Source organism: Sturnira hondurensis, unplaced genomic scaffold (genome assembly GCF_014824575.4).
Source record: "Sturnira hondurensis isolate 20B ecotype Veracruz unplaced genomic scaffold, ASM1482457v3 Scaffold0024152, whole genome shotgun sequence".
Taxonomy (NCBI): domain Eukaryota; kingdom Metazoa; phylum Chordata; class Mammalia; order Chiroptera; family Phyllostomidae; genus Sturnira; species Sturnira hondurensis.
Window position 1 is genome coordinate 9,764 of NW_028096783.1, and position 21,738 is coordinate 31,501.

Consider the following 21,738-nt stretch of genomic DNA (forward strand, 5'->3'; position numbering starts at 1 on the left):
TTCTGCAGTCCGTGTAAATTTGTTTGTCACAGCCACAACACACAGATCCCACTGGCCAGAGTCTGCATCACTTTCCTAATCCAGAACGTTGTCTCCAACAGGTATATCTAAACCCTTAGGCATGCAGTAAAGGCTAGTAAAGCCCAAGCAGAATTCATCTGGAAGTTCACCAACAGCACCCAATCTCACAGCAGACCCTTGAAACTCTCTGTTATCCTGAGGTTATAAATCCCAGTGTCGGCTTTCAACCTCCCTCCAAGCCCTCATTGTATCTAAGAACAGAAACCTGTATAGCTCACCAGTCTTGTCGCATAAGTTCATAAAATCAAAAGCGAATAGACAAAAATGAGAGAGAACTTTCCAATTCAGGCATTTCCTAACATCAATGCTGCAACCTTTAGTCTGGAGTCTCTGTAACCTGTTTTTCATGTTGTCACTCTGAGGACACGTGCTGCAGAAAGGAGAATGACATCCATAGGGAACCTGGGACACAGAGGCAAGGTGGGCTGGGCACCCTTTACTTTTATGACAAGAAACAGCTGCATGACAGCAGGAAAAAAATGGTAAAGGAAAGGACATGAGCACAAAAGAGGCACTTGTTCTTCGGGTTGGTATCCTCAGGGGGAAAAGACAGCTGGATCAACAGAGGATCTCAGAAGAGTAGTAGCAGCTTCAATGAGCACATGCTGGATGGAGCCTATTAAGAAAAGAAAACAAAAACAAGAGCTGAGGGGCTATGACGAGATGCATGCCTTTCCCCCAGTCTCCTCTAACCTCCCTGCTCATCTCTCGAGTCCTGCTTTTGACTCTTTGCACTATCCCTGGCTTCCAGTCACCCAGACTCCTGTCTGGCCCAGAAACAGTCAGCCGCAGCGAGACAATAAACTCAGGAGTGCAGTCTCACACTCAGCATAGTACTAACCCAGTGAGGAGAGTAAATGCCATTCCATGTCCTTTTCACAATTCACATTCCCCATCCACAGCCCTTTCCCTCTTCACATACCTCCCCACCACCCCCAGTGTCACACTGCACCCTCCTCCTGCCAAGGGGCACACTAGCTGGGAGTGTGCCTGGAAAAGGCCTGGACCAAGATGGTCGGGGGGATGGATGATGGTGTTTCTCTCCTGGTCACACTCTTTCAGGCCTGGAGGCTCCCTGTCTGGGAAGATGCCCAGCTTCCTAAGGAGGGAATAACATGGGGACTGAGGATTGAGCACCTACCTGCATGGACGTGAATCCAAGTCACAGCTTTCCTTTCCAGAAGTTCCCACTCACATTTCAGATCCTTATAGTTGTCATGGAGCCAGATCACTGCCAGGACTGTGGCCCAGCCCGAGGAATCCACACCCTGCAACAGGCAGACTTCCCTGAAGCCCCCACTTCCTCCTCACTTACTATGACCCCACACTGCTACTAAATGAGACTACCTGGTCTTCCTAAACCTCATTTAGGAGTTGCAACACATAATTCCAGGCCATAAACCTCAGGGCAAGGATACATTGCATCTTAGGGTACAAAGATCTTAAATTTTAAAGCCAGTGTGACCACCAGGACAGTGCTTGAAACTCCTGAACACACCCCTAATGAGAATTAGCCATCTGCGACCAAAGAAACACATGCAGCCCTGGCTGGGTTGCTCAATTGGTTGGAGCATTATCCCATACACCGAAAGGTTGCAGGTTCAATTCCCAGACAGGGCATGTATGGGAGGCAACCAATTAATGTTTCTCTCCCGGCCCCCTCTAAAACGGATCCTCAGGTGAGGACTGAAAAAGAAAAAGAAGCACAGCTGTACAGTTGCTTTATATTTTCTAAAGCATCTTCAGCATGTTTTTCATTTGAACCCTCACCAAAACAAAAAATGAGGAATCATCAATAGCCAAATTTTTAAGAGAGGAAAACTGATTCATTCCAAAGTGAAATGATTTGCCCAAAGCCTGCCTCTAAAACATGATAGAGGTGGGACTAGAGACCAAATATTCTGGTTTAAGTCACATTGCTCATAAAACTCAACAGAAAGTCTCATGCATAAAAACAGAAAACAAGTTCCTGTGAGTTTTCACCCCCAACCCCGCAATTTCAGTGTTTAGAGACAACAGATCCTCTTTTATCATGACCTTTAAAATTTGGAAACAGCTATCATGTCCTCTGAGTAGTCTTTTTTTTTTAAGATTTTATTTATTTGTCTTTAGAGAGGAAGAGAAGGAGAGAAATATCAATGTATGGTTGCTTCTTGTGAGTCCCCAGCTGGGAACGGGCCTGCAACCCAGGCCATGTGGCCTGACTGGGAATCGAACCGCGACCGTGTGGTTCGCAGGCCCATGCTCAGTCCACTGAGCTACACCAGCCAGGCCCTGAGTAGTCTTATTTTGCATCAAAATTCTCAGTTCCTTTCATTCTCTCTTAAGAAGATTTATGTCAAAGCACATAAATTCAGCCTATGGCCTCCCCACTCCACTTAATATCTGGGGCAGGGTGCCCTCACATGAACCCCCGTATTTTTTTCTCCTAGCCTAGAAACAAACACAGTGATTTCTAAAGTATATCTCTTGAAATGGTCACATCTGGAGGTACATGTACTTATAAAATTCTGTGACTCCAGCCCCAAATTGTATAATACACATAGCTTTTCTGACAATTCTGTTGCCCTCAACCAGTCACATTTGTAGTTGTCTAAGATCTCCAATTTTCACGTGCAGCAGCTGTTAAGTCACTTTGCACCTATTCTCGACCTATAGACTTGAGAATTTAGACTAAAAAACGGTATGTTTGTTTCTGCTAATTGTTTTTTAATTCAAGCCACTGTTCAAGTTTTGGGAGTTCCTGGTTTTCTTGTCTAATACTCTATCTCCCAGTTTGATCACACACAAATAGGAAAGCACTGGTCCACACGGCCATCTAAAGCTCATGGAAAATATGGACCTCCAGAGAGTTCAGAGCCTGGTGGATCTAAACATTGGTTTCAAGTTGAATAAATTCACTATTCAGTACTATGGGTTTTCAACTAGTTTGTAATTAGTCCATATACTCATCATTAAGGACTCCCTGCCCTTTGTGACAATTCCAGATGGAACTGGAGAATATATACTGAGTGAAATAAACCAGTCAGTGAAAGACAAACACCATATGATCCCACTTATAAGAGGACTCTAATGAACAAAATAAACTAACGAACAAAATAGAACTACAGGCACTGAAACATGGAAGAGACAGACAGCTGCCCGAGGACAAGGGGAAGAGAACGGTGGAAGGAAGGGAAGGGACTAGTCAAAGAACATGCAGGAAGGACCCACGGACATGGACAAGGGTGTGGAGACCGACTGTGGGAGCAGGGGGTGGGCTGGGCAGAGGAGGGCCAAGGGGGAAAAACTGGGACAGCTGTAACACAATAAATAAGAAAAAAAGAAATATAATTTACAAAAAACATATATAAATTACAAAAATAAGAGTGCTGATGCATAAAGACATATGTATTATCTTTTAATAACAGTATATAAATGTAAAAAAGGAAAAAATAATAAAAAATAAAAATATAACTAGGTAAAATATTTTTTTAAAAAAGAAGAATCAAATACCTTACTGAAATTCAGATACACCAGGGACCTTTTCTTATTGTAAAGATTTTATTTATTTTTGGAGAGAAGGGAAGGGAAGGAGAAAGAGAAGAGAAACATTGATGTGAGAGAGAAACATCAGTTGTTTGCCTCTCATGTCCACTCCCACTGGGGACCGAACCCACAACACAGGCATGTGCCCTGACAGGAAATTGAACCACAACCTTTTGCTTTGTGGGATGATGCCCAAACCAGAGTCACTCCAGTTGGGGCCAGGACCGGGGCTCTTGATTCCCTTGATTTATTGGCCAAGTTCCCACGTCAAAGAAAATGTGAGTCTAACAGGCTTTGTTCTCATGAAACCGAGTTAGAGCTTCATGATCCTTAATACCTTCATTTAATTGTTTGTTAATTAAGTATATTATTAATCAAATGTATACTTGCTTAATATTATCTTTCTTAATTACCTGTTTTAGAAGAGTGTTTCTCAATAGAAATATAGTGCTAGATGCACATATAATTTTAAGTATACTAGTAGCCAATGTAAAAATGTAAAGATAAAAAGGTACAATTATTTTATTCATATATTTTATTTAACTTAATATATTTAAGATATTTTTGGTTGATTGAACTTTTTTTGGAAGGGAGAAAGGGAGGGAAGGAGGGAGGGAAGGAGGGAGGGAGAGGGAGACATCAGTCTGTTGTGCCAGTTATCTATGCATTTGTGCTTGATTCTCGTATGTGCCCTGACCAGGAATCAGACCTGCAACCCTGACCTATGGGGACAATGCTCTAACCAACTGAGCTACCCAGACAGGGCCTAAAACATCATCTTAATATGTGATCAATATAAAAATAATTATCGATGCAGTATTTTATATTCTTTTTTATATTAAGTCTTTAAAATGAGAATATATTTCACAATTATAGCACACACCAATTCAATTAAACATTTAGTTCCTCATTTGCATTTGCCCTATTTTAAGAGATTAACAGCCACATCTGACTAGTAGACACTGTGTTGGATGTTGTAGTTATAGGATACCTGAAGTTTTTCTAATCACCTTCCACATTTGCCAATTCAAAATGACACTTGTCCTTTTCAGGCTTTTGGCATTTGTCTTCTATTTATCATCTCAGTTTGAAGATTTAGTAAGTTACCTTGACATCAGGAGCATAATTTGTCCCCATCAGCAGACTTGAATATGTTTGAAATATTTAGGTCATCCCTATTAATACTTCACCTTCCTGAACTTCAGTAGAGTTCTGCTAATTTCTGGACCACTTCCTTTAATAAGAACAGGAGCAATAATGTGGGTTCTGAAGATAGACAGTACCAGAACTGAACCTAACTCTGCCGCTAACTGTTTAGGTAACTCTAACAAATTATTACATGTCTCTGGGCTTCAGTGTCTTCATCTACAAACAGCAACATGAATAAGATTTATTTGACTTAATTGTTTTGATGAATAAGTAAGATGAATATTAAGTGCTTAGCGCAGTGCTTGGCACAGAGTAAATGCATCATGAAGAGTTGGTATTATAATTAAGATGCTTGGCAGGGAATTAATTAAAGTAGAAGAGAATTTTTGCTTTCCCTTTGTCGTCCATCAACTCCTACTAGCTAGACCATTAATTAGTTCCTTGTTTTTTCTGTTCTAACCCACCCAGAAAAAACCTTCAGCTTCTACTTATTAGAAATTTATTTAATCTATGGCCTTCTATACTTCCTTCCTCAGGTGACTCACAATTCACCCCAATTCTCCTTTACTGACTCCAACCACTCAAGTACAATCACACTCCTTTTTGTTCTCTGAATCTCACCTTGGCAGGGAGTGCAGCCAGTATACCGTCCACACTCATACCTAGGATCTTGGCCAGACCTTCATTCAGATCCCAGGAACCATCCGCCTTTTGGAGGGAAATCAGTTGTAGAAAACTATTATCTTCAGAGACTTTGGGAAGGAAAAAAGAAAGAAGATGAGAAATTCAGAAGCTTCTCGCCTGCAGCATACTTGAGAGAGCAGTCTGAGCTCAGAATGTAGAGTGTGTGGGGCTCTGCAGACCCCACCAGGATCCTATTTCTTCCTTCCCCGGGGGCCATGCACTCTCCCTGGGATGGGGTAAGGCTGCCCTGGGGCTGCACTGCACTTAAAAACTCAGCAACAAGAGAAAGTGATGGTGAACTAAAGGGCCCTCAACATGGTGCTCTTTAAAGTCTTCTCCAGTCTTGTTTAAATAACCCTGAAATCGTTAGGCATATTTTAAAAATTCGATGCAAGCACAGCTTGAATTTTAATTATCAAAAATTTCAAAAGAAAGCAGATATAAAGGAAGCAGTTAGTCATCCACCTCAAAGAGTAGTCTAGGGTCTAAGCATGGTGGTACGAAACCTGCTTCAAAACCACAAAATTTTCATAGAAAGTATCTCACATCTGGCCATATGGGATGATACACTTAGAGCAACTTAAAAATCAGTAGGCAAGAGAAACAGATTTACTCTAATGGGAAAGCAAAGCTAAGGCTCCGGGTTTCCAAAGTCTGAGTTTGAATCTCAGCTCTGCCAACACACAGAATCTAATAGCCGTTTAACCCACGGGGATCTCAGCCTGCTCTGTAAACTGTAGGCAGTAAAGCCTGATTCACAAGAAAAAAGGGAAAGGACCTGGAAGGCCCATAAACGGCTCCCTGTAAATAGTAGCTGCCAACTAATTCACAAAAACCAGCAAGACACCACCGGGGAACTTTTCTTTCTGCTTTAATAAGAGGATCAGTAGGAGAGAAAGCTAAAGTGAAGGTAGGACAGAGCAGGAAACCAATGCAGACTGAGAATCTGCTCCACGGACAACATGAGAAGGTTCTCATGACGACTCTGGGAGATGAACAGTACCGCAGCTGAGAAAACCAAGGCTCTAAAAAGTGAATTGGTTTTCCTAAAACCCCACAGGAACTGCTAGTACAGACATCAGAATTCACCCTGGACCTCAATACCCTCTCTTTATAGAAGCCTAAGAAGAATGAATATATACAGAGTGTGTGGCAAAGATGTTTAAACAACTAAACAATTGCATGCCACAAACCCTAGCTACCAAAATTGGAGCGATGAGACAGAAGTCGCCTATACCCCTGTTTAAGTAGAATAGGCACTGCTTAGTAGCAAAACGTCCTTTGACTTGATGTGTCAGGTACATGAGAAGCCTAGCTGCTGGGAATACAAGGCAATGAAATGACCAAGGAACACTCTTTGGTGACAGGAAGTCATCAGGCATCGTTAGAGAAATCTGTCTTCAAATCCAACTTCTAAAAGAATGACTAATGCAGCTGGGGCCCAGACAGGGTGGCAGCCGAGCTCTGCAAGAGGAGGGCCCCGGCCAGTAGGCACAGTTTTCCAGCTGAGATGGCAAAGAGGGTAAGTTTCAGGCTCTTCTCCAACGGCACTAGGGCAGGTTTCAGTGTCCTATACTGTAGACTACTGAAGCAGGGCTGACCCTGGCAAGTACAGGGACTGGACAAATTTTATCGTCTGCCCAACACTTTTCAAAGAGATCACCTCCCCAGGAGAGAGAGCCACGAGACAGCAGAGCGACCAGGATTAGTTCCGCAGTCCCTACGGATCGGAAGGGACCTGAGTCCTGCCTCACCTGTGCTGGGACTTCCCACGCTAGTCCTCACGGTGAAAGAGCAAGACCTTCTCTCCTGAGGGGAGGCCACTTTGGGAGACATAGCTTTACCCTTCAGTCCCCAATTAACGACTCGGCCACTGCCTTGTCCTGTGTGTGTGACAGACAAACATTAGTGAGAAAAGGCCCCTGGAAAGATGCGCACCAACAGGATCCGGGCTCTTGTGAATCGTGGACGGAGGGGGTTCGTAACCATTCTTCCAGGACGATGTGCTCAGAGCGACCAGGATTAGTTCCGCAGTCCCTACGGATCGGAAAGGACCTGAGTCCTGCCTCACCTGTGCTGGGACTTCCCACGCTAGTCCTCACGGTGAAAGAGCAAGACCTTCTCTCCTGAGGGGAGGCCACTTTGGGAAACATAGCTTTACCCTTCAGTCCGCAATTAACGACTTGCCCACTGCCTTGTCCTGTGTGTGTGACAGACAAACATTAGTGAGAAAAGGCCCCTGGAAAGATGCACACCAACAGGATCCGGGCTCTTGCGAATCGTGGACGGAGGGGGGTCGTAACCATTCTTCCAGTACGATGTGCTAAGTCGAAATAAGCGCTCAGTGGGCTGAGACACAGGCAGATGGGAGGGGGAGGAGTCCCTTGTATGACCTGAGAAGCCCCAGCACACGCCCACACCAGGGGCCCTGATAATTTGAGACACATTCAAGTATGTCCTACCCAATGTTGGCCTCAGTTGCTTTCTTTTTTTTTTAACATTTTATTTATTTTATATTTTAGAGAGGGGAAGGGAGAGAGGGAAACATCAATGTGTGGTTACCTCTCACGCGCCCCCTACTGGGAACCTGGCCCTCAACCCAAGCATGTGCTCTGACTGGGAATCAAACCAGCAACCCTTTGATTTGCAGGCATGCGATCAAGCATTGAGCCACACCAGTGAGGGCTCAGTTACCTTCTTTATTGTGCACTTTGTCTTCTCCCACAAGCCCAGACCCTGTACACACCTGCCCATTCTGATACATGACAATGGCCTTTTATGCATCTTTCCTTTCAGTGTAGCAGGCTTCCTTCAACTACGTCAGTTAAAACTACATGCTCCTTCTAAAAATCTCTTCTCCCTCTCTCCTTCTGAAGTGGTGGTTGTTCCAGGTACCTACTCCAAGCAGCCAGGTCTGAGAGGTGGGGTCAGTGCAGTTGGCAACCTCTTCAGTCCCGATCGCCACATCCATATCACTCCTCTTCATCCTCACCAGGATTACCTTCCTCACACCCTCACTGCTGTCAACCTCCAACCTCGCTGGCCCTTCCCATCATTCACTAAAGTATCTGAAAACCAGGTCAAAGACTTTCACTTCGGGGCAAAGCCTGCCATCACCTTGAGAGGTCATGGATCCATGTAGATGATCCATCTGATACAAAAATTCAAAGCCTCCTGTCTTCCTCAAACCAAAGGGCTTCAGCCTGCATTCTACTCAAGCCGATCCCTCCCAAGCCAGTATCAGGTTATCAAACAGAATTGTTCCCACTGTAAAAAAATAATTAAAAAGAACTCTACTTTTAAAATACGATATCCAATTTTTCCAGCCTTCTAACTCAGAGATTTTTATTTTACCTGGCCTTTGACTTCATCTGGACCTTTAAGTCTTTATCTCCCCTGTTTTTTGCTGCATAAAAAAGTGTCCTTGTATCTTTACTCTCTTTTCCATTTAGCCTAAATCTCAGGTTCAGCACTCTTCAACTCTCTTATTACTATCTTCAACTTCATGTCCCTAACTTCCTTTTTATCACATCCATTGTCAAAACCCAACCTCAGCATTAAGCCAACACTCTACTCTCTTCATTCTTATACCAAAGCTGCCGCACACTGCTGAACCGAATCACAGAAACGGATTTCCTTTAGTCGTCTGGTGCCGCTGAAAAAGTCAGGGTAGCAAAACTAAACCGTCAACATTCCTTGACAGATGCTCTATTTCTCCCTGAGCATTTCACTCCCCAGATTGCCACAGGGCTATTTCCAACCCTTAGCTCGAATTCTCTGCTCTGCAACTTCAGTCTCACACTCAGTAGCTAATCTTGCTGTCTCTCACTAACATAACAGACAACGATCAGACAGAAACTCCAAAAGCTTGCCTCTCAGCCTCTGAACTGAAACCCAATTCCATCCCTTTTCTTCCACATCCTGGCAATAAGGGAAGAATGTCCTCACGCTTGTCCTGTTAAAGGCTAACCCCTCCTCTGCTGTTCTGGATCCCATCCTCCCTCACTTCCTCAAACACCCTTTCCATTCGTTACCCTCCCCACACCCAGTGTTCTCAAGCCTCTCTAGGGGCATTTCCCTGTCAGCATTATAACATTCTCAAATCCCTTCCATTCTGAAATCATGAAGAGGTGTATCACACACACACACAACAACTCAACAATTTGTTTTATGGGTATCACTCTTTATTCCTTCCCCTTTTCAACATTTATAAACAGCTCATGTACAAGCTGCTTCTCATTGCCCACCTCTCATTTGCTCTTAAACACTGTAAATATAGATTCTTTCCCCATCTACACCAGTGGAACTGTTCTTCATTAGATTAGCAAGGCTTTCTTTGATATTAATACAATATATTCTTTGGGGGTTTTGTAAATGTTTTTTCCATTAACGTTTACCCCCTTATAACTCTGCCACCTCCACCCACCCAATCCTTCTAGCAATCACCATACTATCGTCCATGGCCATGAGTTCTTTCCCGTCTGTTTTTCCCTTTTTGGCCCTGTCCCTCCTCCCTGCCCCACAGCCTCCCTAGCCTTCCTGGTTTTACTGTGACTCCGCTGCACTCATTTCTTTTCTTCCTACTTTCTTCCTTTTTCTCATGGTTTGGGGAACCTATCCGTAGATATTCTTCAGTGTTCCAATCTAATCCCCCTTTTCATCTCATTTTGTACCTGCCCTCTGAATACTCACATCCATCCTTATGACTTTAGCTATTACCTAGATGGCTTATGGCTGAGACAGTTCCAGCAGTCAGCAGCCCTGTCCAAACACTGCCAGGTTGTTCCTCGGCCATCTGTGTAATCCTTAATCATCTAATTATCAAAACAATTGATCAGCTTCAGATATAGAAAGTGTTTAGGTCTGAACTCTCAGTGTTTATGTGTGCTTTTGTTAAATTTTCCTCATTTTTTCCCTTGGATTGCTATAAGTTTTCTTGCTAATGGGATATTTTCTAGGTTTGTAGGACAGAAAAGTTTGACACCAGTTTGAAATCTGAGATGTGGAGAGATAAGAAGGGGGAAAAGACCTCTTTCATAGGCATTTACTTTAATTGATGTATCCAGACATCCAGCGCCCCTTGTTTTATATGAGTTTGAATAGAATAGAACTCACCAACTACAGAAGAGCATAACCCTGGAGACCCATGAAGCAGCATTGGCGTTGGAATGTCACGCTGGACCAGGGGTCCCTGAACTGGCTTTTCAAGATCCTTGTTAACAGCAATGAAAGCTGTGTAGGAGCTTATCACCCCGCACTCAAGGCTCACTTTCAGCACCTCTTCCTTATCGTTTGCTGGAGTCTCCCTACAGCCCATGTCCTTGGTCTGGAGAAAGGACTTGGCAGCAAGGCGGTGGATGGTAAGGCTGAAAGAGAACAATTCCTGTGACACAGGGAAAGCACGCACACCTGCTCGGAGCCTCAGAAATCAGGGACGGCCCAGGAGGAAAAATCAGATGGGGAGAGAGAAAATCTGAGTGGCTTAAAAGGGAAAAGTGGTTTTAGGGAAATAATCGAGCCCAAAATTAAGAGCAGGAAACCAACCCCCCAAAATGGCAATGACAAGAAGGAAGGGAAAGAGAAAGGAGGGAAGGGGGGGCAGGAGAGGGAGGGAGGGAGGAAGGAGAGAAAGAAAATAAAAAAGAAAACTAAAATCTCACTTGGCATCAAACTTGGGTTGTAGAGAAAATGTCACTTTATTCTCAAAATTCTTGCTCTGGAGGGTGTACTTGAGGCAAACTTCTCCTGTTGCCTCTGCTGGCTAGAATTAGAGAAGGGTAGAAACAATGGAAGGGAAGACAGCACCAAGAGAAAAGTCCAAATTGGGGCAGCTCCCCAACCCCACACATTAACACTTCTGACTGGAAACCAGGCAGTGCCGGAAACCAGAGACTCAACGTGATGGAGAAGGGGGCAGGCTGAATCTGTCTGGCAAGTGTCCAGAGCAAGTTCAGGGCGGCAGCTACTTTGAGTGGAGAAACAAACAGGCATGGACTCTCACCGGCATCATCCCAGTCAACTGGGCATAGATGATTAACCTCTGACCCCTAAAGATGACAGTCTGTTCTGGGGAAAGCATTTCAGCGGAGAGACCGGGCGGCAATTCCCAGCGCACAGAAATGTCCTCCACTACAGGCTGCAGAGATCGTTTCAGGGCCCTAAGAACCTGGTGGAAGAAAGAGAACAGAGTAATAACCCCAAATAATAATGGCAACACATACTCCTACTAAATGAATGTTCTTGGTGCACAGGTGCTATGCAGCACAAAAACATATTATGCCTATTCCTTAATACTATAATAGGAGATGGGTGTTATTACTTTTGCTTTACATGTGAGAAAGCTAAAGCAGAGAAATTTAGTAAATGTGAATGAAGGAAATGTCTGGGAAGAGAGACCCTAGAGAGGTAGCCACTGGATAAGAAACAACACCAACTGGGAAAGAGGAACTTAGAAATACAACCAGCGGTGGAAGATGCCTTCCCTGGTGCATACTAATCAAATGGAGTATCAACGCACCTCCTCCTCCAATCTACCGGACATATTCTAATTGTCCTTCTTATTTTCTGCATATCATTAGCATGGAGGATAGAACAGAGGACTGAAAGACGTCCTAAAGTGCACACCTGGAATGTCAATCATCACAGTCAGAATTCTTAGTTTCTGTTTCTTGTCTTAAACACAAAGCCCTAACCTTGTCCAGCCTTTTGCTTCTGGGCTTCCAGCTGCTGGGACTAGATGCCATTTCTCCAGAAACTACAGTGGACACTTTTAACACAAAGCCAAAAGTAGCCCATCAAGTAACTAGCCCGAGGCCTGAGGGGCAGAAGGCAAGGAGCCGCAGAGGCAGTGTGTTGCCTCCATTCTTGCACCAGGGCAGCCCTGCTCCACACTCACTCTGGAGCGCCACCTCTGGATGCCAGCCTGTCCCTCACCTTTGGCTGCATCCTCTCCTTGCCTGTGATGAATTCCGCTGTGCCAGCTGCTGCCCGGGCAATGCCTTTTATTAGGCTGGTGGAGGCTCCTTCTCCAATACCAAATGAGAAACACCTGCAATTGTAATAGCTGGACATCAGAGACAGGGACTCAACGGTGACATTATAAAATCAATATATGATGATCAAAAATACATAGAGAGAGAGTGTACTTCCTTGACCAAAGGCATTATAACTACCACTTATTGAACATATTCTGTTTTGGAAGGCCAAATGCCTTAAATTAATGATGCAATTTAATCATCCCCAGACTCCTAAGAGGCAAGCTAATGTTACATTTTGCAGATAATTTGAGGCCCAAGGGTTTTGGAACTCTCTCCAGATACAGACCAACTGGTACAGATAGAATCTGAGTGCTGATCTGCTTGACCACATGATTCCCCTGGCAAACCCTTAGTATTATACCAATCTAGAAGCAGAAAAAACAAATAGGATTATATCCTCATCAACTATTTTAATAATTAGGCCAGAGAAAATGGGAGAGTTAGGAAAACGTAGACACTGCACTCAGTGCTGGACTAACGTTATTCTGAGACCACATCTGCCCGGGCGAGGCTAGCCTTGGGTCGGGCACTGCGCTTCCCGCTCTTCTGCCTGGAGAGCTCCCCCCTGCCCTTGCTCCGGGGTAGCTTTTTAATCACAGCATGGCTCCCCAACTAGAACTGCCTACAGACAGAGAGTATGTTGGTAATACTAACACCAGCAATTTTGGAAGGCGTGACAAGTACAGTTCTCACTGTAAGTTAATACCCTGCTATTCTGGCTTATGTGTCAGTTTCTTTCGAACTGCGGTAGCGTGAATCATCATCCCCGTGTCGAGGGACATCGGCATCAGGACTAGTGCTCTACACCTGGAAGGCTAAGCCAGACTTCTGATTACTGTGACTTAACTGTGACAATGTTCCCTACAGATCACAGCCTGCCAGCATCTTGAAATTACCATCTTTGAATTTCCAACATGCTTTTTTTAAACTGTAGTGTAGGTTCTTTATGGCTTATAAAGTATTTGGATGTTGAAGTGTTTTTATGTATAAAGCTAAAGCTGAACAATATTTCTTGATGGTTAACTATATGCCTGAAACAGCTTCATGAGATGATAAGAATTACAATAATGGCAAAATTTTATATAGCACTTACTTCATTCATATCAAGAACAGTTCCTAATACTTTCCTTGGGCATACTATACTCTTTTTCAACCCTCACAGGAAACCTATAAGAACAATTATTATCCCCATTTTCAAGTGAGGAAAATGAAACTTAGAGAATTTTGTCCAAACAGCGGAGAAGCAGGAAAACTGGAACTTCAATACATGGCTTTCGACTTAAAGTATTACACCCTAGGGGAGTTCTGCTCACGGCAACACCAGACGAAGTTGTTCCAAGACAGTAGAGAACCAGAAAGGCTGTACATGATATTTTTAATAATCCCTTTGAAACCCTCAGATGGCTGCCAAGACAATAATAACCTATGGGCTGAGAAGAGGGAGGGGAGGGAGGCCAAGAGCCATGAGCTTGGTTCTGCTATCCCTTTACATCCTGAAGCAAGAGCCAAGTTCCAACTCATAACAGAATGGTTAGAAAGCTAAGCAGTTTCAGTTTGGAGCTTTCCCCAAAAGTGCCTTGGTAAACACTCAGGTGTTTTCCTATAAGCCTGTAGGACTATACTCTGTAGAGAGGTGGATCTAAAATAAACCAGTCAGCAATGACTGATGCTCATTCAACTCTAACTGGACTAAGGTTATCTGCTCTGGTCTAGCAACCTGTCAGAAGCAGAGAGTAAATCTTCTTAGAGGAAAGATAACATCATCTAGAGGCCTAAAGTACTTCCAGAATTTGATATATACAATATCTGACAGTTAACAATAAAGTTTTAAAAACCCAAAGATTGGGAAAGTATACACTATATTTCCAAATAACAGAGGCTTTAAAAAGAAATCATAATGATAATTAGAAAATATTCTCAAGTGACTACCAATAGAAAATGACATATCCAAATTTAGGATATAGCCACAGATGTTTAAATGTGTAGTTCTAAATACATATACTAGGAAGAGAAGTTTAAAATTCAACCACCTGAGCATCCACCTCCAGATCTTAGGAAAAGAACAATCAGTAAACCCAAAAAAATTAAAGAAAAGAAAATAACAAAGATAGGAGAAAACATTATTGATACAGAACCATTCATACAATAGAGAGAGGATCCACAAACTCAAAAGTGCTATTTTTTTTTAAGATTTTATTTATTTATTTTTAGAGGGGAAAGGAAGGAGAGAGAGAGAAACATCAATGTATGGTTGCCTCTGGTGTGTCCCCTGCCGGGAACTGGCCCGCAGCCCAGGCATGTGCCCTGACTGGGAATCCAACTGGGATCGCGTGGTTCACAGGCCCGTGTTCAATCCACTGAGCTACACTAACCAGGGCTCAAAAGTGCTTTTTTTAAAAAATAAAAAAAAAAAAGATGAGCAAAACAGCTGGATACAAATGGCCATACTACCCAAAGTGATTTATAGATTCAATGCAATCCCTATTAAAGTACCCATTACATATTTCACAGATATAGAAAAAATATTTCAAAAATATATATGGAACCATAAGTGACCCCAAATAGCTGCAGCAATTCTGAGAAAGAAGAACAAAGCAGGAGGGATCACAATACCTGATATCAAAATATTTTATGCCCTAGTACTGGCATAAAAACAGGCACATAGACCAATGGAACAGCACAGAAGCCCAGAAATAAACCCAGGTCTCTCTGGTCAATTAATATTTGACGAAGGGGGAAGAAGCATAAAATGGAGCAAAAATAGCCTCTTCAACAAATGGCGTTGGGAGATCTGGGCAGCTACATAGAAAAAAATGATACTCAATCACCAATTTACACCATACACAAAAATAAACTCAAGATGGATAAAAGACTTAAATATAAGTCATAACACCATAAAAGTCCTAGAGGAAAACATTGGCAAGAAAATCTCAGACATTCCATGTAGCAACATCATCACAGATATGTCACCTAAAGCAAGGGACATAAAGGAAAAAATAAACAAATGGGACTTCATCAAATTAAAAACCTTCTGCATTGCTAAAGAAAATAGCATTAAAATTAAAAGAGAACCAACCATATGAGAAAACATATTTGCCAATGACACCTCGAATGAGGGCTTGATTTCCAAAATATATAAAAAACTCACATGACTCCACTCCAGGAAGACAAAAAAAAAACAATTTAAAAATGGGCAAAAGACCTGAACAGACACTTTCCCAAGGAGGAAATACAGAGGATCCAGAGACACATGAAAAAATGCTCCTCATCACTAGCCATCAGAGACATGCGAATTAAAGCCACAGTGAGATACCACTTCACACCAGTCAGAATGGCCATCATAAACAAATCAACAAACAAGTGCTGGAGAGGATGCAGAGAAAAGGGAACCCTAGTGCACTGTTGGTGGGAATGCAGACTGGTGCAGCCACTGTGGAAAACAGTATGAAATTTTCCCAGAAAACTAAAAATGGAACTGCCTTTTGATCCAGCACTTCCACTGCTCGGATTATACCTTAAGAGCCTGAAACACCAATCCAAAAGAACCTATGCATCCCAATGTTCATAGCAGCACAAATTACAATAGCCAAGTACTGGAAGCAACGTAAGTGCCCATCAGAAAATGAGTGGATCAAAAAACTATGGTACATTTACACAATGGAATTTTATGCAGCAGAGAGAAAGAATGAGCACCTACCCTTTGGGACAGCATGGATGGAACTGGACAGCATTATGCTAACTGAAATAAGCCAGATAGTGAGGGACAAATACCATATGATCTCACCTTTAACTGGAACATGATCAACAGAAGAAAAAGCAAACAAAATATAAGCAGAGTTATTGAAATTAAAAACAATCTAACAATAGCCAGAGGAGAGAGGGGAGGGGACAGTGGGGAGAAGGGCTGTCAGGTACTACTATAAAGGACACATGGACAAAACCAAAGGGGGACAGTGGAAGCAAGGGAGGGAGGTGGGTTTGGAGGGGGTAGGGGAGATGAATAGGGAGAAAATACAGATAACTGTAATTGGACAACAATAAAAGAATTTAAATTTAAAAAGATTAGCAAAATTGGCAAACATTTAGAGGAAGAAAAAAAATAAAGAAGTCACAAAGAACCAACATAAGAAATGAAAAGAAAACACTACCACTATTTCCACAAAACTTAGTAATATCATCTGGCAACATCTGAGGCAATTTCATGGAAAGAAATTTAAAAATTTTGATAAAATATACAAACTCCCATAAGAATCAACAACATATAAAAATATAAATAATTTTATTTCAATAAGGAAATTTAAAAACCTTTCCAGAAAAAATTCTCCTGGCAACACCTAGTAAGCATGAAAAAAAAAACCTTTCAGATAATAGAAAAACTGGCAATTATTCTCAGTCCAGTATATGATGCCAGTGTGACACTGGTATTAAAACCAAACAAGAAATTACCAAAAAAAATCAGCATGTCTCATGAAAATAGATTGAAAATCCTAAACAATCTTTAGCCAACAAAATCAAAAATATATGAAAAATGTTAATACAGCACAACTAATTTGGGATTATTTCAGAAATGCAAGGTTGGTCTAACATTGAACAAAAGTCATTATAATTCACCCACTAAAAGAATAAAGAATAAAATCATGCACTCATCTCACCAGATACATAAAATGCATTTGATTAACTTCGACAACCACTAATCACTGTTTTCTTAAATGTAAAGAAAGAGAAAAAGAATTCTCCTAACAGAAATACAAGGAAAATTTCTTAATCTGATGCAAGATATCTACAAAAAGACCTATAAGAAACAAGCACACTATTAATGCAATGTTAATCATGTTCATTCCAAAATCCAGAATAAGGTAAAGATATCAGCTATGATCACTGCTACTCAGGTTTGTATTAGAGGTTCTTTCTGGGGCAATACAGGAGGGAAGAAAATTAAAGATACAAGGATTAGAAAGGAAAAACTGACATTATTTACAAACATAATAATCCAGAGAAAAATCTAAAAGAATCTATTAATATACCTTATTTTTGGTCTATAAGGTGGACCTCCTGCCCCACCAAATTTGGGAGGGATAATGCTTGTTAATGTTGCTTTTGAGTTCTGTTTACATTTACATTGGTGAAATATTATGTTATTTATGTTATTAAATATTTTACCACTTTTTTTGCTTCAAGATTTTTTTCCTATTTTCCTCCTCTAAAACCTAGGTGCATCTTATGGTCCAAAAAATATGGTACTATTTGAATGAATATCTCCCTTAGGTAAGGTCATTCAATACAAGGTCGACATAAATTTAAAAAAGCCATTGTAATCCATTTCTATGTAGAAATAATCATCCAGTAGATTAAATGTTTTAAAAATACTATTTAGCCCTGGCTAGTGTAGCTCAGTTGATTGGAGCATTATCCGATAAACCAAAGGGTTGCAGGTTCAACTCTCCAGCAGGACATGTGCCTAAGTTGCAGGTTTGGTTAGGTTCCAGTTGGGGTGCATGTGAGCAGCAACCAATTCATGTTTCCCTTTTACATCGCTATTTCTCCCCCTCTGTCCCTCCCTTCCCCACTTTAAAATCAATAAGCATGTCCTCAGGTGAGGGTAAAAATATATATATACTATTTAAATTAGCATCAAACACCTAGGAAAAAAAATCTCATGAAAAATTCATGAAGATCTCTATACAGAGATTTATAAAATATTACAGAGAGATTTTGTACACTGTTAGATTAAGGAAATAAGTAAATTTTGTGGGGAACCAGGTTTCTCATTATGGAGAAAAGAAAACACAAATATAGAATGGAAGAAAAAAAGAATGTAATGCTGTTACCTTAGAAGTAGGAGTATCAGTAAAAATGTGTTTTTCTTAATCATTTGCTAGTTCTGTCTTCTGAAAATGCCTTTATTAAATATCAAGCCAGTGGCAAAGAGTTCCACCTAACACTCAAATATTGACTTTTGTTTATTGTTTGCACTAAAAGGAACAGGGTCATTCTAGAAATGACTGGCTCCATGAATGGGAATATATAGGTGAGTCTGAATCATTTTTTAAAGAAAACCCTGGCTGGTGTAGCTCAGTGGATTGAGCGCAGGCCTGCAAACCACAGGATTGTGGTTCCATTCCCAGTCAGGGCACATGCCTGGATTGCAGGCCAGTTCCCAGCAGGGGACACACGAGAGGCAACCATACATTGATATTTCTCTCCTCTCCTTCCCTTCCCCGCTAAAGATAAATAAATAAAATCTTTAAAAAAAAAAAAAGAAAATATGCATAAACCAAAGAGACATGTGAAAAAAAACATGGGAGCAAGACACAGGGCTCCCACTGGCCAAACCTGGAAATTCTGAGAATCTAAATGCATGATGAGAGTAACGAATCTTAAAAAATTGAAAACTGATGCAAGAATTCAAAGTATATGTTGATACAACAAAAGGAAGAGGAGGAAGACAAAGCTCTCCTTGACAGTAGGATGACAACTAACAAATATGGAAGAGTCAACAGATTAAACATCACCACTCCACAACCACTGGTAGTAATAACCCTCGAGCAATAACCATCCATGAATGCTAAAATTGCCAAGAACAGGATGTTTACAAAATGGCAATGCTGTCTGTCAGATACTACCTTTAAAAGTGGTCAAATTTATAGCCAGGAGTAGTGACCTTTGAAATATTTCTTCTAAAATTGTTAATATTAACTTAAACAGGGTTTTAAACGGTTGAGCATAAATTGAAATTCTAGCTGGAAAAAGACTTGCTGGAATTCTCAAAATGTCAGTCATGAAAGATAATTAAAAAGCTGGGAAATTATCCCAGAGAAGACTAAAGAGACATAAAAACAAAATAAAATACTCGTCCGGAGATTTGCTCCTGGAACAAAATGCAAACAAACAAAAATCTACATAGGGCGTTTTTTAAAAAATGGGCACATATGGCCTATATTTAGATAATGGTGTTATCTCAACATTAAACATCTTGAATGTAGTAGTTTTATTGTGGTTACTTATAAAAATGCCCTGTACTTAGAAAATCCGTGCATAATTATTTGCACATGAAGGATCACGATACCCGTGGCGAAACAAAACAATGACGGGTGAGGCACAAGTGGTACAATGTTGCGAACTGCAGACCTGGAGGAAAGGTGTATGAGTGTCTGCCATTCTACTTTTATAATTTCTATATAGGGTTAAATTTTTTAAATAAAATATGGGAAACACACATTTAGGAGAATCAAGAAGACCTAAATAAATGGACATTTATTTAAATATACCATTTAAATACATTGGAAAACTCAATAGAGTTACTACTAAATTCTCCCAAAGCTGATCTAAAAAGGCAATGTAATTCTAATCAGTCTCCCAAGGCTTTCTTTTTTGGTAAAAATTGACCAGCTAATTCTAAAATACATACACAAGATGTCAAGAATAGCTAAAACAATCTTGAAAAAGAACAAAGTTGAGGGCTTTACTGGAAATTAATATTTGTCAGAAAGCTGCATTCATTTACATGGTATAATACCAGCACATGTCGAAATACATAAACCAAGGAAATGGAACAGAGGTTCCAGAAATAATCCACAGGTGTAAGTGCTTATGTGTGACAAAAGTGGCATTGCAGGTCAGTGAGAGAAAAACTCTACAGTAAATAGTACAGAATCAATTAATTTCATGCGCGACATGAAAAAAAAAAAGGCAACCTGACCCCACTTTACACAATGCACAAAAATACTTTCAGGTGAACTATAGGCCTAACTGTAAAATGAAAAATAACAAAACTTCTGGAAAATAGCTTCATGATCTTGGGTAGGTAAAAGACTTTTTAACAGTACACACACAAAAAAAATAAAGTGTAAAGAAAAAGACTAAAAAATCCAACTATATTAAATCTAAGAAAAACTATTAACTAAAAGATAACATTTTGAGAGTGAACAGGAAAGATATAGAATAGAAAAAAACACGTCTAAATATATTAACAAAGTACTTATATCTAGAGCACAGAATGAACTAAAAACAAATAAAAATATAAAAGAAACTGTAATGTATATCACAAAAGAGGACATACAAGTGGTCAATAAAAATATAAAAGGGTGCTCAACTTCATTAATCACCAGAAAAATGCAAATTAAAATCATAATGAAATTCTACTACAAACTCACAAAATTCATTAAAATCTAAAAAAAAAATAAACCGTGCCAAATTTTATGTAGAAAATGGGGTGATTATAACCCTCATACAATGCTGGTGTGAATGAAATCAGCATAACTTGGAAAACTGGTATTTCCAATAAATTCCAAAAGTATGTCAACTCAAAAAAATGTGTGTGTACATATGTGAAAATATGTACACATGCACATATGTGTACACACAAATGCATTTGTGCAAAAAATACATGTACAAGAATACAAGAATATTCACAAAAGCATTATATTTAACAGTGAAACTAATGTCCATCAGCAATAGAATAAATTATGGTTTAACCACCCTACAGAATACTATACAACAATGAAAATTTATTATGTTTCCATGCAAAATATGAGGGAATCTGAATATACTGCTGAAGCAAGGAAGCAAAATATACAGAACAAAAACATAGTGTATAACATTTATTTTTGTTCGAAAACAAGAAAAATAATCCATGGTGTTATAACTCAGGAAAGCTCCTTCTCTGGAGAGGTAAAAAATGGATAGTAAATTTGGGACGTGGTAGAAAAGGAGAGAGAAGGACGAGCCCCAGTAACATTCCGGTCATTGACCTGTGGGACAATTACACAGGTGGTCACTCTGATGATTCACACAGCTGCATGCTTCTGATTTGTGTAGCTTTCTGTCTGTTTTAATTTGATAAAAATGTTTATATTTTTAAAAGTCTTACCATTCAATACCTTTTTCCATGGTTGTTTAGAGAGAATACGGGACAAAGAAAGCATTATGTTATTATGCTACTTAGAAAGCTGTTTTTATTATTTAGTAGAGAGGGGAAAAGTGATGTAAAAACAAATGCTGTCAGCTGGTAAAACTAAAAATCTTGAATCGTTCTGTCCTCTAAAAGGAATGTCAACACTGGTATCCTGAGGCACTAGATTACACATGGCACTATTTGGGTCAGTCACCCAGAAATCACATTAACTTCATACCTGTGTTTCAGAGCATTGCTTTTGACTTCTTTAATGACACTAAATGTGTTGTCAACTTCTCCATCTGTGAAAACAAAAAGCTGAACACAAGAGACATTCATCAAAGTCTCTATGAAGTTTGGATTTAA

General features: G+C 40.6%; 1 protein-coding gene across 3 annotated transcripts in view; it reads right to left on the reverse strand.

Annotated features, from left to right (window-relative positions):
• Positions 1-357: 357 nt before the first annotated feature.
• VWA5A (von Willebrand factor A domain containing 5A) overlaps positions 358-21,738 on the reverse strand; it is a 31,567-nt gene continuing 10,186 nt past the window's right edge. The window contains exons 10-19 of one of the 3 annotated variants that reach the window (XM_037038182.1): positions 21,611-21,690; positions 12,376-12,490; positions 11,444-11,608; positions 11,103-11,203; positions 10,558-10,808; positions 7,514-7,642; positions 7,197-7,325; positions 5,380-5,510; positions 1,223-1,349; positions 358-697 (exon numbers count right to left, since the gene is read on the reverse strand). In XM_037038182.1, the coding sequence (XP_036894077.1) occupies positions 618-697; positions 1,223-1,349; positions 5,380-5,510; positions 7,197-7,325; positions 7,514-7,642; positions 10,558-10,808; positions 11,103-11,203; positions 11,444-11,608; positions 12,376-12,490; positions 21,611-21,690 (1,308 nt within the window). In that variant the 3' untranslated portion in view covers positions 358-617. The remainder of the gene's footprint in view (positions 698-1,222; positions 1,350-5,379; positions 5,511-7,196; positions 7,326-7,513; positions 7,643-10,557; positions 10,809-11,102; positions 11,204-11,443; positions 11,609-12,375; positions 12,491-21,610; positions 21,691-21,738) is intronic. The other 2 variants (XM_037038183.1, XM_037038184.1) reach the window with 2 other exon arrangements.